We start from the raw sequence: 14,054 nt of genomic DNA, 5'->3' as shown, positions 1-14,054 counted from the left end.
GAGTGTTACCATTTGTAACACAACTACTACGCATTCACCTTCAGCTCAGATGCAACATTATGCGCAATTGATGTCATACTGCTTATGTTGTGAAATGCTTTCTATCACCGAAACAAACAAAAAAAATGTAAATTTAGCGTTTCAACATTTGAACAATGCTTGGCTTAATCCAGTGATTACCGGTCAAGCCCAAGCCATAATTGATGGAAAATCTCGAGGATCTGGGTCAAATTTTGCAAGAGTACCACAAAATTAGTTGTGAAAGCAGGCGATCAACATTTAGAGTGATTTTCTTTTCCATCAGAGTTTGATGTAGAACTGGAATACACTTTCTTAGTGTTCAGGTTAGAATCAAAGTGTAGTATGTGCTTTGTTTTCTTGACCAGGGATAGAGAGAGGAGGTGAGAGGGATGGGAAAGGAAGGAAAGATAGGGCGAGGAGATGGGGGATGAAGGAAGAGGTATAAGGAGGTGTGGTAGAGTAAAAATTTTACAAAATCACAATTCATACATGCATTGCGTATTGTTGTCACATTTGAACTAGTGCATCTACCACTAGTCTCTCACTCATAGACAGGGTCCAAAAACAGAGTCTCAAATATAAGAGCTCCAACCTCTGTTCTATTGCTGCAATGTTACTGTTATTGTGTTTTACAAGTATTTAAAAATGAAATATGCTTTGATAAACTCATAGCACTTGTGCCTCTTCGATGTATGTACTCCCGACTAACCTGGCAAGCAGCAAAATTCCACCCCTTAACTGTTGAGGTCCCGAGATGCTACTCTAATATTTTCTTCCCTGTGATTGCAAGACTTTGGAATTCCCTTTTTATTTAATGTTTCTCTGGCTGTACTAAAATGCAGAAGTTTAAAGATAATGTGCTGCTCAACTCCCAATAGTCCCCTGTCCTTTACATCTAAGTGGTAATACACCTTGTTTGGGGCAAAAATGGGTTAAAAAACAAAATCTTAATCAAGAGAGATAATTTATGACGTCACTTTTTATTTATAAAAGTTTTAATTATTAAATGAAAAGCAATTCTCACTTTTTCCATTTCTTTTCCTTTTGGTCTTCTTTAATTGCATAAAAATATCTTTCATTTGCAATTATTTGTCCAACTACATATTCTGCCATCAAAGTGCCAAAGCCTTGTCCACTCCTTGTTAAAATAAATTCTGGAAGAGGCTGTAAAAAAAAAAATATTGAAGTAAAATATATATCACTCAATGATCACTAGAAAATGTATTCTACAAAACTTAAATATTGAAGCCTGTAATAAAATTGCTCGAGGTCCTAATTTCCGTTAATAATGAAGATTACAGAAAAAAAATTAAAGTGAAACAAAACAATCTGATTAATACTGTAATTTGAAATCTCAGAGTAAAAATAATTATGCTCAAGTTGAACTCCAAGCTCACTGACTGTCTCTACTAATGGTGAATGAAGGAATTGTCTGATAGAGCAAGTACGATTTGGTGTTGCTATTAATTCAATAGATAAAGCAAACTATACTCATCCTCCGCCTCTTCTCTCTTCAAGGCAACAAAAAAGGAGGGGAAAGAGAAATTAATAAAAAAAATCAAAACTTCCCTTCTATCTTTTTCAACCACAGCTCTGCTACTGCCATTTGATTCACTACTGAAAATTGTATCCATTTTAAAAATCTTCAAGATGGATAAATTATATTTTGAAAGAAATTAAATTGTAACACATTTTTTTGTTGTTGTTATAAGGAACATGTGTTAATGTTTACGAAAAAAAAATGACAGCTCAGAATCAAATATGGGTTTTGTTCTTACAAATTTTATTTAACCACAAAGATTTTTTTATAAAGGTGTTTGAGTGTATATATACTGTATATGTATATAACGTATGCATAAACGAGGCTATTTACTGTTTACATCTCATCTATTTTATGTGAGCGTCTCTAGTTATGCATATATTTATAACAGTCTATTTTTGTGTATGTGTGCATGTTCACATATAACAACAATAAAAAGACAGATACAATTCTATGGCATGTACATTAGAAAATAGGGAAACATAACTTCCATCTGGTTGACCATGCGTTGATGGATCCTTGGAAAAAACTTACAACAGAAGTCTTGCTTGTATTTACAACCTTCATTTTCCGATACTTCACTTCATTGAAAAAGGTACGTTGTCTTCAGTTTTACATCTTAATCATCATCCACACCCTCTGCTTAGAGCCATCATGATTCGTTGACGATCTCTCTTGACTTTCATTTGCCAACTCCCATTTCAGACAGACTAAACTTCTTATGTGTAAATCAAAATACATCATTCACATAACCATAGAATCAAAATACATCATTCACATAACCATAGAATCAAAATACATCATTCACATAACCATAGAATCAAAATACATCATTCACATAACCATAGAATCAAAATACATCATTCACATAACCATAGAATCAAAATACATCATTCACATAACCATAAAATCAAAATACATCATTCACATAACCATAGAATCAAAATACATCATTCACATAACCATAGAATCAAAATACATCATTCACATAACCATAGAATCAAAATACATCATTCACATAACCATAGAATCAAAATACATCATTCACATAACTATAGAATCAAAATTCATCATTCACATAACCATAAAATCAAAATACATCATTCACATAACCATAGAATCAAAATACATCATTCACATAACCATAGAATCAAAATACATCATTCACATAACCATAGAATCAAAATACATCATTCACATAACTATAGAATCAAAATTCATCATTCACATAACCATAAAATCAAAATACATCATTCACATAACCATAAAATCAAAATACATCATTCACATAACCATAGAATCAAAATACATCATTCACATAACCATAGAATCAAAATACATCATTCACATAACCATAGAATCAAAATACATCATTCACATAACCATAGAATCAAAATACATCATTCACATAACCATAGAATCAAAATACATCATTCACATAACCATAAAATCAAAATACATCATTCACATAACCATAGAATCAAAATACATCATTCACATAACCATAGAATCAAAATACATCATTCACATAACCATAGAATCAAAATACATCATTCACATAACCATAGAATCAAAATACATCATTCACATAACTATAGAATCAAAATTCATCATTCACATAACCATAAAATCAAAATACATCATTCACATAACCATAGAATCAAAATACATCATTCACATAGCCATAGAATCAAAATACATCATTCACATAACCATAGAATCAAAATACATCATTCACATAACCATTGAATCAAAATACATCATTCACATAACCATAGAATCAAAATACATCATTCACATAACTATAGAATCAAAATTCATCATTCACATAACCATAAAATCAAAATACATCATTCACATAACCATAGAATCAAAATACATCATTCACATAACCATAGAATCAAAATACATCATTCACATAACCATAGAATCAAAATACATCATTCACATAAGCATAGAATCAAAATACATCATTCACATAACCATAGAATCAAAATACATCATTCACATAACTATAGAATCAAAATTCATCATTCACATAACCATAGAATCAAAATACATCATTCACATAGCCATAGAATCAAAATACATCATTCACATAACCATAGAATCAAAATACATCATTCACATAACCATTGAATCAAAATACATCATTCACATAACCATAGAATCAAAATACATCATTCACATAACTATAGAATCAAAATTCATCATTCACATAACCATAAAATCAAAATACATCATTCACATAACCATAGAATCAAAATACATCATTCACATAACCATAGAATCAAAATACATCATTCACATAAGCATAGAATCAAAATACATCATTCACATAAGCATAGAATCAAAATACATCATTCACATAACCATAGAATCAAAATACATCATTCACATAACCATAGAATCAAAATACATCATTCACATAACCATAGAATCAAAATACATCATTCACATAACCATAGAATCAAAATACATCATTCACATAACCATAAAATCAAAATACATCATTCACATAACCATAAAATCAAAATACATCATTCACATAACCATAAAATCAAAATACATCATTCACATAACCATAAAATCAAAATACATCATTCACATAACCATAGAATCAAAATACATCATTCACATAACCATAAAATCAAAATACATCATTCACATAACCATAAAATCAAAATACATCATTCACATAACCATAAAATCAAAATACATCATTCACATAACCATAGAATCAAAATACATCATTCACATAACCATAGAATCAAAATACATCATTCACATAACCATAGAATCAAAATACATCATTCACATAACCATAGAATCAAAATACATCATTCATATAACCATAGAATCAAAATACATCATTCACATAACCATAGAATCAAAATACATCATTCACATAACCATAGAATCAAAATACATCATTCACATAACCATAGAATCAAAATACATCATTCACATAACCATAGAATCAAAATACATCATTCACATAACCATAGAATCAAAATACATCATTCACATAACCATAGAATCAAAATACATCATTCACATAACCATAGAATCAAAATACATCATTCACATAACCATAGAATCAAAATACATCATTCACATAACCATAGAATCAAAATACATCATTCACATAACCATAGAATCAAAATACATCATTCACATAACCATAGAATCAAAATACATCATTCACATAACCATAGAATCAAAATACATCATTCACATAACCATAGAATCAAAATACATCATTCACATAACCATAGAATCAAAATACATCATTCACATAACCATAGAATCAAAATACATCATTCACATAACCATAGAATCAAAATACATCATTCACATAACCATAGAATCAAAATACATCATTCACATAACCATAGAATCAAAATACATCATTCACATAACCATAGAATCAAAATACATCATTCACATAACCATAGAATCAAAATACATCATTCACATAACCATAGAATCAAAATACATCATTCACATAACCATAGAATCAAAATACATCATTCACATAACCATAGAATCAAAATACATCATTCACATAACCATAGAATCAAAATACATCATTCACATAACCATAGAATCAAAATACATCATTCACATAACCATAGAATCAAAATACATCATTCACATAACCATAGAATCAAAATACATCATTCATATAACCATAGAATCAAAATACATCATTCACATAACCATAGAATCAAAATACATCATTCACATAACCATAGAATCAAAATACATCATTCACATAACCATAGAATCAAAATACATCATTCACATAACCATAGAATCAAAATACATCATTCACATAACCATAGAATCAAAATACATCATTCACATAACCATAGAATCAAAATACATCATTCACATAACCATAGAATCAAAATACATCATTCACATAACCATAGAATCAAAATACATCATTCACATAACCATAGAATCAAAATACATCATTCACATAACCATAGAATCAAAATACATCATTCACATAACCATAGAATCAAAATACATCATTCACATAACCATAGAATCAAAATACATCATTCACATAACCATAGAATCAAAATACATCATTCACATAACCATAGAATCAAAATACATCATTCACATAACCATAGAATCAAAATACATCATTCACATAACCATAGAATCAAAATACATCATTCACATAACCATAGAATCAAAATACATCATTCACATAACCATAGAATCAAAATACATCATTCACATAACCATAGAATCAAAATACATCATTCACATAACCATAGAATCAAAATACATCATTCACATAACCATAGAATCAAAATACATCATTCACATAACCATAGAATCAAAATACATCATTCACATAACCATAGAATCAAAATACATCATTCACATAACCATAGAATCAAAATACATCATTCACATAACCATAGAATCAAAATACATCATTCACATAACCATAGAATCAAAATACATCATTCATATAACCATAGAATCAAAATACATCATTCACATAACCATAGAATCAAAATACATCATTCACATAACCATAGAATCAAAATACATCATTCACATAACCATAGAATCAAAATACATCATTCACATAACCATAGAATCAAAATACATCATTCACATAACCATAGAATCAAAATACATCATTCACATAACCATAGAATCAAAATACATCATTCACATAACCATAGAATCAAAATACATCATTCACATAACCATAGAATCAAAATACATCATTCACATAACCATAGAATCAAAATACATCATTCACATAACCATAGAATCAAAATACATCATTCACATAACCATAGAATCAAAATACATCATTCACATAACCATAGAATCAAAATACATCATTCACATAACCATAGAATCAAAATACATCATTCACATAACCATAGAATCAAAATACATCATTCACATAACCATAGAATCAAAATACATCATTCACATAACCATAGAATCAAAATACATCATTCACATAACCATAGAATCAAAATACATCATTCACATAACCATAGAATCAAAATACATCATTCACATAACCATAGAATCAAAATACATCATTCACATAACCATAGAATCAAAATACATCATTCACATAACCATAGAATCAAAATACATCATTCACATAACCATAGAATCAAAATACATCATTCACATAACCATAGAATCAAAATACATCATTCACATAACCATAGAATCAAAATACATCATTCACATAACCATAGAATCAAAATACATCATTCACATAACCATAGAATCAAAATACATCATTCACATAACCATAGAATCAAAATACATCATTCACATAACCATAGAATCAAAATACATCATTCACATAACCATAGAATCAAAATACATCATTCACATAACCATAGAATCAAAATACATCATTCACATAACCATAGAATCAAAATACATCAACTATTGTTTTAACATTCCTATGTTAACATTCCTTTGAGCTATTTAATGTAAATATTTTTATTCTTCTAAAACATAACTTTTTGCAACAATAACATTTTTCTATCTAAACAACAATAATCATCATAATCAACTATCAGCAAGATTAACTGGTATTTTCCGGGAAGCTAATAACAATTTGAGAAATAGACTTTATGAATTGAATATCTAAAGAAATCACATTAATTATATGTTATTCAACGTAACTACTAGAACTCTATATTTCGTAGCCTTGAGGTTTTACTGATTGAACACCATTCCGGGACCTTACAGTACCAAAACTTGACAGCAACTGACATCAAATCTTTTCAATGTGACATGATTAAACAAACCAAACATCTTTAGGCAATAAGAAATATTTATACCGCATGATAACAATGCAATCATTTTGCACAGTACTAAGGTGCATGTACATGTGTGCATGCATATGTTGGGTGGAGGACATCAGGTACTGTTCTTGTGAATTTAGAAAAACAGGGTTTTAAATGCTGCAACATCTTGAAAACCAACATCTGATGCAGGCAACAACTTATCTAAACTGATGATGCAAATATCAAGTGTGATCGCGGCACAGTTGTATGCAGTTTTAAAATCATGTTGCGAATGTATCCTCAACTTCATATGAAAACGACCATCATGTTGATTCTTTGGTTAATAGATATATTACGACAGTAAAAATGAATGCAAACAAAAACGTTTTTAGATTTTGTTATTAAAACATGTAAACGAAAACATGAAAAATTGATATAATAACTTGTTGCTTATCATATGTATAATAGATGTATAAGTGGTTATAAGTTTACTTACTTTTGAGCTATCCAGAGTTTTAAATATACTGTCCACTCCTAAAAAGAAAAAAAAAATCTATATCCAACTAACTGTGCATACATAGCACTGTCTGAGAGTCTTTATTTATTTTATTTTTTTGTTTGTTTAAACCAAATAATTTTTGTTAAATATTACTTTAAAAATTAAATTAATTATTAAGGATCATGTGATCATTATTAATCGAATGTGCAAGAACTTATTAAAAATCCTATTTAAAAATCGCCAAATTAAATCCACCACACAAAAAATTATTTTGTGACCATTTGAAATTATTATAAAAAGAAAAATTGGTTGTGTTTTAACTGTTGAATAGAAAGTCATTCATGGCTTTAAAACTCTTAAATCATTATGTACCAAAAGATTAATAATTTTGAAAACTATTTAAATCGAATAAATTTTACAACATTACCTTAAAAAGTTTGTTCAATTAAAACTTTAAAGAAAAACAATGCAATAACTTCCAATACATTTATAAATTTAACTTTCAAAGTCCTAGTTTTGTTTTAATATATAATCGTTTGGTAAGAAAAATAAAGGTAAAGTTTTCTTTTAAATGACAATGAAAGTAAAAAGCTCCCAGGACAATGTCAGTTATTTAAAGCTCATACAGTTATAAATTTACCTGCTTGTCTGTTAAGGTTTATAGGTTGAACATATCTTTCAATTCTATAATTATTAACCAATAAAGTATGCATAAATACACAAGCCACATCTAAAAATTATACAAAAAAAAGCTAACAATTTTTCCACAAAAATTGGTACATGCAGAAAAAAAGACAAAATCAATAACAATCATGTGACCTGTTTACGGTTATAGCCATAATTTAAATCATGGCAAACATGCAGCCCGTGTGCTGCATGTTGCAACAACTTTGAAAAAGTGGTAGAGGATAATATCAAAATACAAGAAGTGTCAGAAAATTATCTTCACTTTAAGAAAATCTTTTTTGATATTGAATCTACTGATCAGAAATTTAGATCATCGCGGATATATTTTTTTTGTTTGTTTTTTTTTTATTGCTATTTTTATTATCAAAGAAGTTACATTATGAAATTCAATGATTCATATAAAAATTTTCAGAGAATGCATAACTTGTCATCTTTGATAAAACTTGGAACTGCACAGAAATACCAAAGATTATTGACAAAAGATATCAAGCCACTGGACAAATCATGAAAAGTGTTTGTATACTTATTGATTTGAACTACTGTAATTTATGTGCTTAGGATTTGATGTTACATTCAGATACAATTGTACCAATAATTTTTCATTAAATTGAAAGAAAGATTTTTTTTTTGTTGAACTATATGGAATTTTGCATTTGTATTCTTGAATACTATTAGATGTTTCTAAATTAAAATAAAAATATTCTGCAATAATTTTTATTAAATGTCTTCACTTATAATTGTAGGAATGTGGCCATTTATGACAACATAAACCGATTTTATAGCATTTATGGGAGTTTGAGTTTGACATGGCTGGTCTAAATCACATTTGCCCACCAAAACCAAATTGGCTTTCTGATAAATAGAACAGCCATAGGCTCCCTTATACAACCAAAAGCAAAGACACAGATAGGTCAAAAGAGAGAACACTACATTCTGCCTTCCTCACAGAGAGACAGAGAAGGTAACAACATCGATGCTACACATATTTACACACTAATAACAGTAAAACATATACACTACATTGATAACTGGATTTAATGTTTCACATTGATAAAAGAAGTCAAACGTATATACATAGACATGTTCTTCATTTTATAAAAAAAAATGAACTAATAACTTTCTAAACTTACAAACATGAAAAATTCACTCATGCAAAATAACTCACACACCTTGTAAATAATATATATACCATTAGTAATCATTCCAAAACGAGAAAATATATCTTTGAAATGTCATGGCCTAAAGAGATCTGCCCGGTCTTTTTCCCCTTACTTTAACCGTTTTAATCATATTTTATTCATGTGTAAATATAGTGTTTTGTTGAATAGCGGAAATTCACCAAACAACTCATGTTGATGAAAAGAAGTGGAAATATTTTAAGGTTTGCAAAATAATAATAAAAATTGAAGAATCAACTTATAGAGTATTTTGGCACTGATCAGACTCTCACCCAATGAGGAGATGTTCTTTTATAGCACCATATTTGAGTTATATATATATATGTGCATATATATGTGTGTGTGTGTGCATATATATATATATATATATATATATTCTTAATTGTTCATATTTATTTTGCTTTTTATTTACTTATTTAATTCTATTTTTCCATATTTCTGTCCTCATCCACAACAATTCTAACAGAAGATCAACTACTCTGGTAAAGTGGTTAAGGGGTTTAACATAGCAATAATGTGAAATACAAATTGAAATGGTCCATATTAGGTAGAGCAGAAAAATATAAATCCAGCAAATCCAAGATAGGCATGCTATAATCATACCATACAATAGTATCTAATGGCAAATTACTAAATAAAAGGCAGGAAATGGTCCAAAACTGTTTACATAGAGCCAAAAATGTACTTTTCCACCTAAGGCTAGACTTGAAGTACATAAATACTATAAGAAAAAGAAAGGGGGCAGATAGATAGGTATAATTCTTAATAAAATATTTCAAATATTACTTGTAAAGGTCATCAAGCTTAAATTATCTCAGTAGACGTATATATACACAGGTGGCAAAAAGAAAGTCCGCACTTGCAATTTTTTCAAAAACTGCAAATTTCAGCTAAATTTAATGTAACTGTTTAAACAAACTATACCTCATTTGATTGGCTTTTTATTCTTCTATAATTTTACCTGTTCATATTTGACTTTTAATTGAAATATTCTAGTGTTCACGTTAATTTAAAAAAAAATAACTTCAAATTGAGGAGGCAAAAAGAAAGTCTGCACAATGGAAAATTGTTATTTAAATGTTACTTTAGGACATTAATGCAACACAAATACAACAGGAACACAATGAACTAGTAAATATTTAGTAGCAATGCCCTTCTGCAATTTGACAGCCTGCAATCTTTTGGGAATCCTTTGAATTAGACTGCAGAAATACTCCGGGGAAAGGCCATCTCACTTTTCTTTAATTTTTGTCCAAAGTTCTTCCAAATTTGAAATTTTATCATTGCGTAGCTGTTGCTTGATGTAATGCCATACGTTTTTGATAGGACTGAGGTCTGGAGATTGTGCAGGCCAATCCAAACACGGAATATCATGCTCTTCCAGGAACCTCTTGACTTTGCCAGCTGTGTGAATGGGAGCATTATCCTGCATGAAGATGGGATTATCATTCAAATTCCGATCAAAGTAGGGTAGAAAATGCTCAGTCAACATATTAGTGTACTTGATCGAATTACTTCGACCTTGCAAGCGAACTATAGGCCCTGGACCATTGGTACTAATAATGCCCCACACCAAAACTGAACCTCCTTGCAGCGTTGAAACTGAGCACCTAGGATTAAATTCGTACGTACCTGCCTACCATCACTGCCTAGCCTATTGAACTTGCTTTTGTCGCTAAAAAGTACTTTTGACCAATATGAGGAGTCATGATCTTCATTGCATCTGATGAAGTCCAGACAGCGCTTTCTGTTTGTTACAGAAATCATTGGCTTGCGTCTTGCAACATGTCCTCGCAAATTAACTTCCTGTAATCTGTTCTTGACAGTAGAAAGAGAGCAAGTTATAACAAGATTACACTGTTGCTGGATTTGGGGAGCCATTTCAAATCTGTTTCTGCAGATCTTGATAGCATTGTCTTCCCTATTAGAAGTAACTCTAGTACGACCAGTATTAGGGGCATCATGAACACTGCCAGTGGTTTGGTGCTTTTGCACAGTCTTTTGTACTGTTTTCTCATCACTTTTCAATCTGCAGCTGATTTCTCGATTGGATAAACCAGAAAGGTGGAAATTAATGAGCACCTGACGATCACTAAGAGAAAGTCGTGGCATATGGACTAAATATTATGTATAAACTGTAACAACAACAATTATGATTAGAGATGCTTTGTTGCCTGTTGGTGGATATTTTAAACTGATTAAGGAGCGATAATTTAAGCTTGTTTTAAGCGAATTTGTTGCTGCGGATTTTCTTTTTGCCTCATCAATTTGAAGTTATTTTTTTAAATTGACGTGAACACTAGAATATTTGAATTAAAAGTAAAATATTAACAGGTAAAATTATAGAGAAATAAAAGGCGGATCAAATGAAGTATGGGTTGTTTAAACAGTTACATTAAATTTAGCTTAAATTTGCAGTTTTTGAAAAATTACAAGTGCGAACTTTCTTTTTGCTGGCATTGTATATATATATATATATATATATATATATTTCATTAATCAAGAGATAAATATCAAATAATGCTTGTGTTCCTATTTACTTGCCTTATCATGAGAAAAGAGTTATACATAAGTTCGGTTTTTAATGTGGAGAAGATCCAGCTCCACAAAAAATGGGCACTCTGGGTTGAAACAAAAATAAAAAATACCTCAGTCTAGAAGGATATTTCTCTCAATGACCAAAGACAGAAAAAATGATGATCAGAACAGATAGTACACTTTGCTCCTAGTCAAGTCTGTGCACAGGTTGAGGAGATGATACATTGCGTGTTTTGCATTGTTTTCCTCATCTTAATTATTTTTATATTCACCATCTTTTATCTGTTAGACTCTTCTGTTTTCTTCAGATGCTGTATGGGAATTTCAAACTATTTAACCCACTCGTACGAATGATCTCATTGAACAAAGATTCTGTTGGAAATTTCCAGGAGGTTTGCAACTATGTGAAAAGACTCTGAAAAAGGACGAGGAGTACAATAATCGAAACATTGTGAACATCAAATCAAGATGTGGGCAATGTAAATAATCTTGTGAAATCCAGGTAAGTCTTTTACGTACCTGCCCAGGTGCAATGTGCCCATTTCAGGTTGGGGGCATTGTAAAGGGCTTTCGTGATAACTAATGGATCTGCTAATATTATTTCAGCATTTTTCAACAGCTCCGGCAACTTCTTTCCATCTGCAAATATGATAATAAACAGATGCAAATGTATATAAAGTCAATTGGTATAGAACCTCTTTGCATTTTTGCATTGGAAAATAAGGAAAAGAAATTTATATTTGCATATTCATCTTAGACATGAGAAATACAATCAATCAAAATGATGATCTTTTCATCTTTTGTTGTTTAATGAATCAAAACTTTTGGTTGACACTCAAATATGAAGAATATGATCTCTTGAATGAAATCGTTTCTGGAAATAAGATTTGATGATACCTGCCACTCCAAAAGTGTGTTGATCAACACTTTCTTCCAATTATTCTATGATTACTCCAATTCATATTGCACCAGTAAAATTACCCCATTGTTTTAAAATAGGCCTATTTCAAAATATATCTATATCTAAAAGTTAGATATGCTTACATGTTTTTTGTATGTACATGATTAACTCCTAAACTAATCAACTGATCATCATGAATTTTGAAACAGCTTCTAGATGGGTAATGTAAGCTTTATTCAGTTTAGTTTAGTTTTATGCAAAGGCGGTAAAGAGGACAAGTGGAAGCTTTTTAGTTAAATTCCGATGCCTTTGTTTTTTCTTGTGAAATTTTAACAATCAATTATTGAACATCAATTAAAAAAAGTCCATAATTTTCAGTTTCTTTTGAAGGGCTTTACAAGGCATAATATGGACACACCATTTGAAAATTGAAATATTTCAGATTTGCATAAAATTTAAACTATAGTCATTAGACATTAATTAAGCAATTAAGTAATTGATTTTGATAAAAATTAAAATAAGGATTCTAGACATAAGGTTTAGTATCATTATATTTTAATCTTCGTGAGAAGACATAAAAGCGGTGCAAAACGGTTTTGTTTAAAGAATTCATTTTACTCATCTAGTATTCATTTAGTTCTTCATATATCATGATGTCTGTGTAAGACACTTGAAATTCGCCTTTGAAAACCTAAAATTTTGACACCAATCCAATAAATCTAAATCGATGGAATTCTAGAAACAATTAAGACGTTTATAACTGTTGTTGTAAGCATAAGATTATCACGTAGCAAAACATTTGTAGCCCCCCCCCAATAAAACAGTATATTTAAAAAAATAGTCAACCTCCAAGTTCTTTTTTTTTCATCTCTGTTTATGTGTAAAAGCA

General features: G+C 29.6%; 1 protein-coding gene across 2 annotated transcripts in view; it reads right to left on the bottom strand.

Annotated features, from left to right (window-relative positions):
• The window catches only part of LOC145246808 (glyoxylate/hydroxypyruvate reductase A-like), a 51,648-nt gene that overhangs the window by 26,447 nt on the left and 11,147 nt on the right, over positions 1-14,054 (bottom strand). Inside the window, exons 2-4 of one of the 2 annotated variants that reach the window (XM_080108625.1) lie at positions 12,784-12,903; positions 7,859-7,896; positions 1,046-1,185 (exon numbers count right to left, since the gene is read on the bottom strand). In XM_080108625.1, the coding sequence (XP_079964751.1) occupies positions 1,046-1,185; positions 7,859-7,896; positions 12,784-12,903 (298 nt within the window). The remainder of the gene's footprint in view (positions 1-1,045; positions 1,186-7,858; positions 7,897-12,783; positions 12,904-14,054) is intronic. The other variant, XM_080108626.1, reaches the window with a different exon arrangement.

The sequence above is a fragment of the Euprymna scolopes genome, chromosome 24 (assembly GCF_053919585.1).
Source record: "Euprymna scolopes isolate OS-2025 chromosome 24, ASM5391958v1, whole genome shotgun sequence".
Taxonomy (NCBI): Eukaryota; Metazoa; Mollusca; class Cephalopoda; order Sepiida; family Sepiolidae; genus Euprymna; species Euprymna scolopes.
The sequence above is the reverse complement of the archived record's forward strand: the minus strand, read 5'-3'. Positions and strand labels throughout refer to the sequence as shown.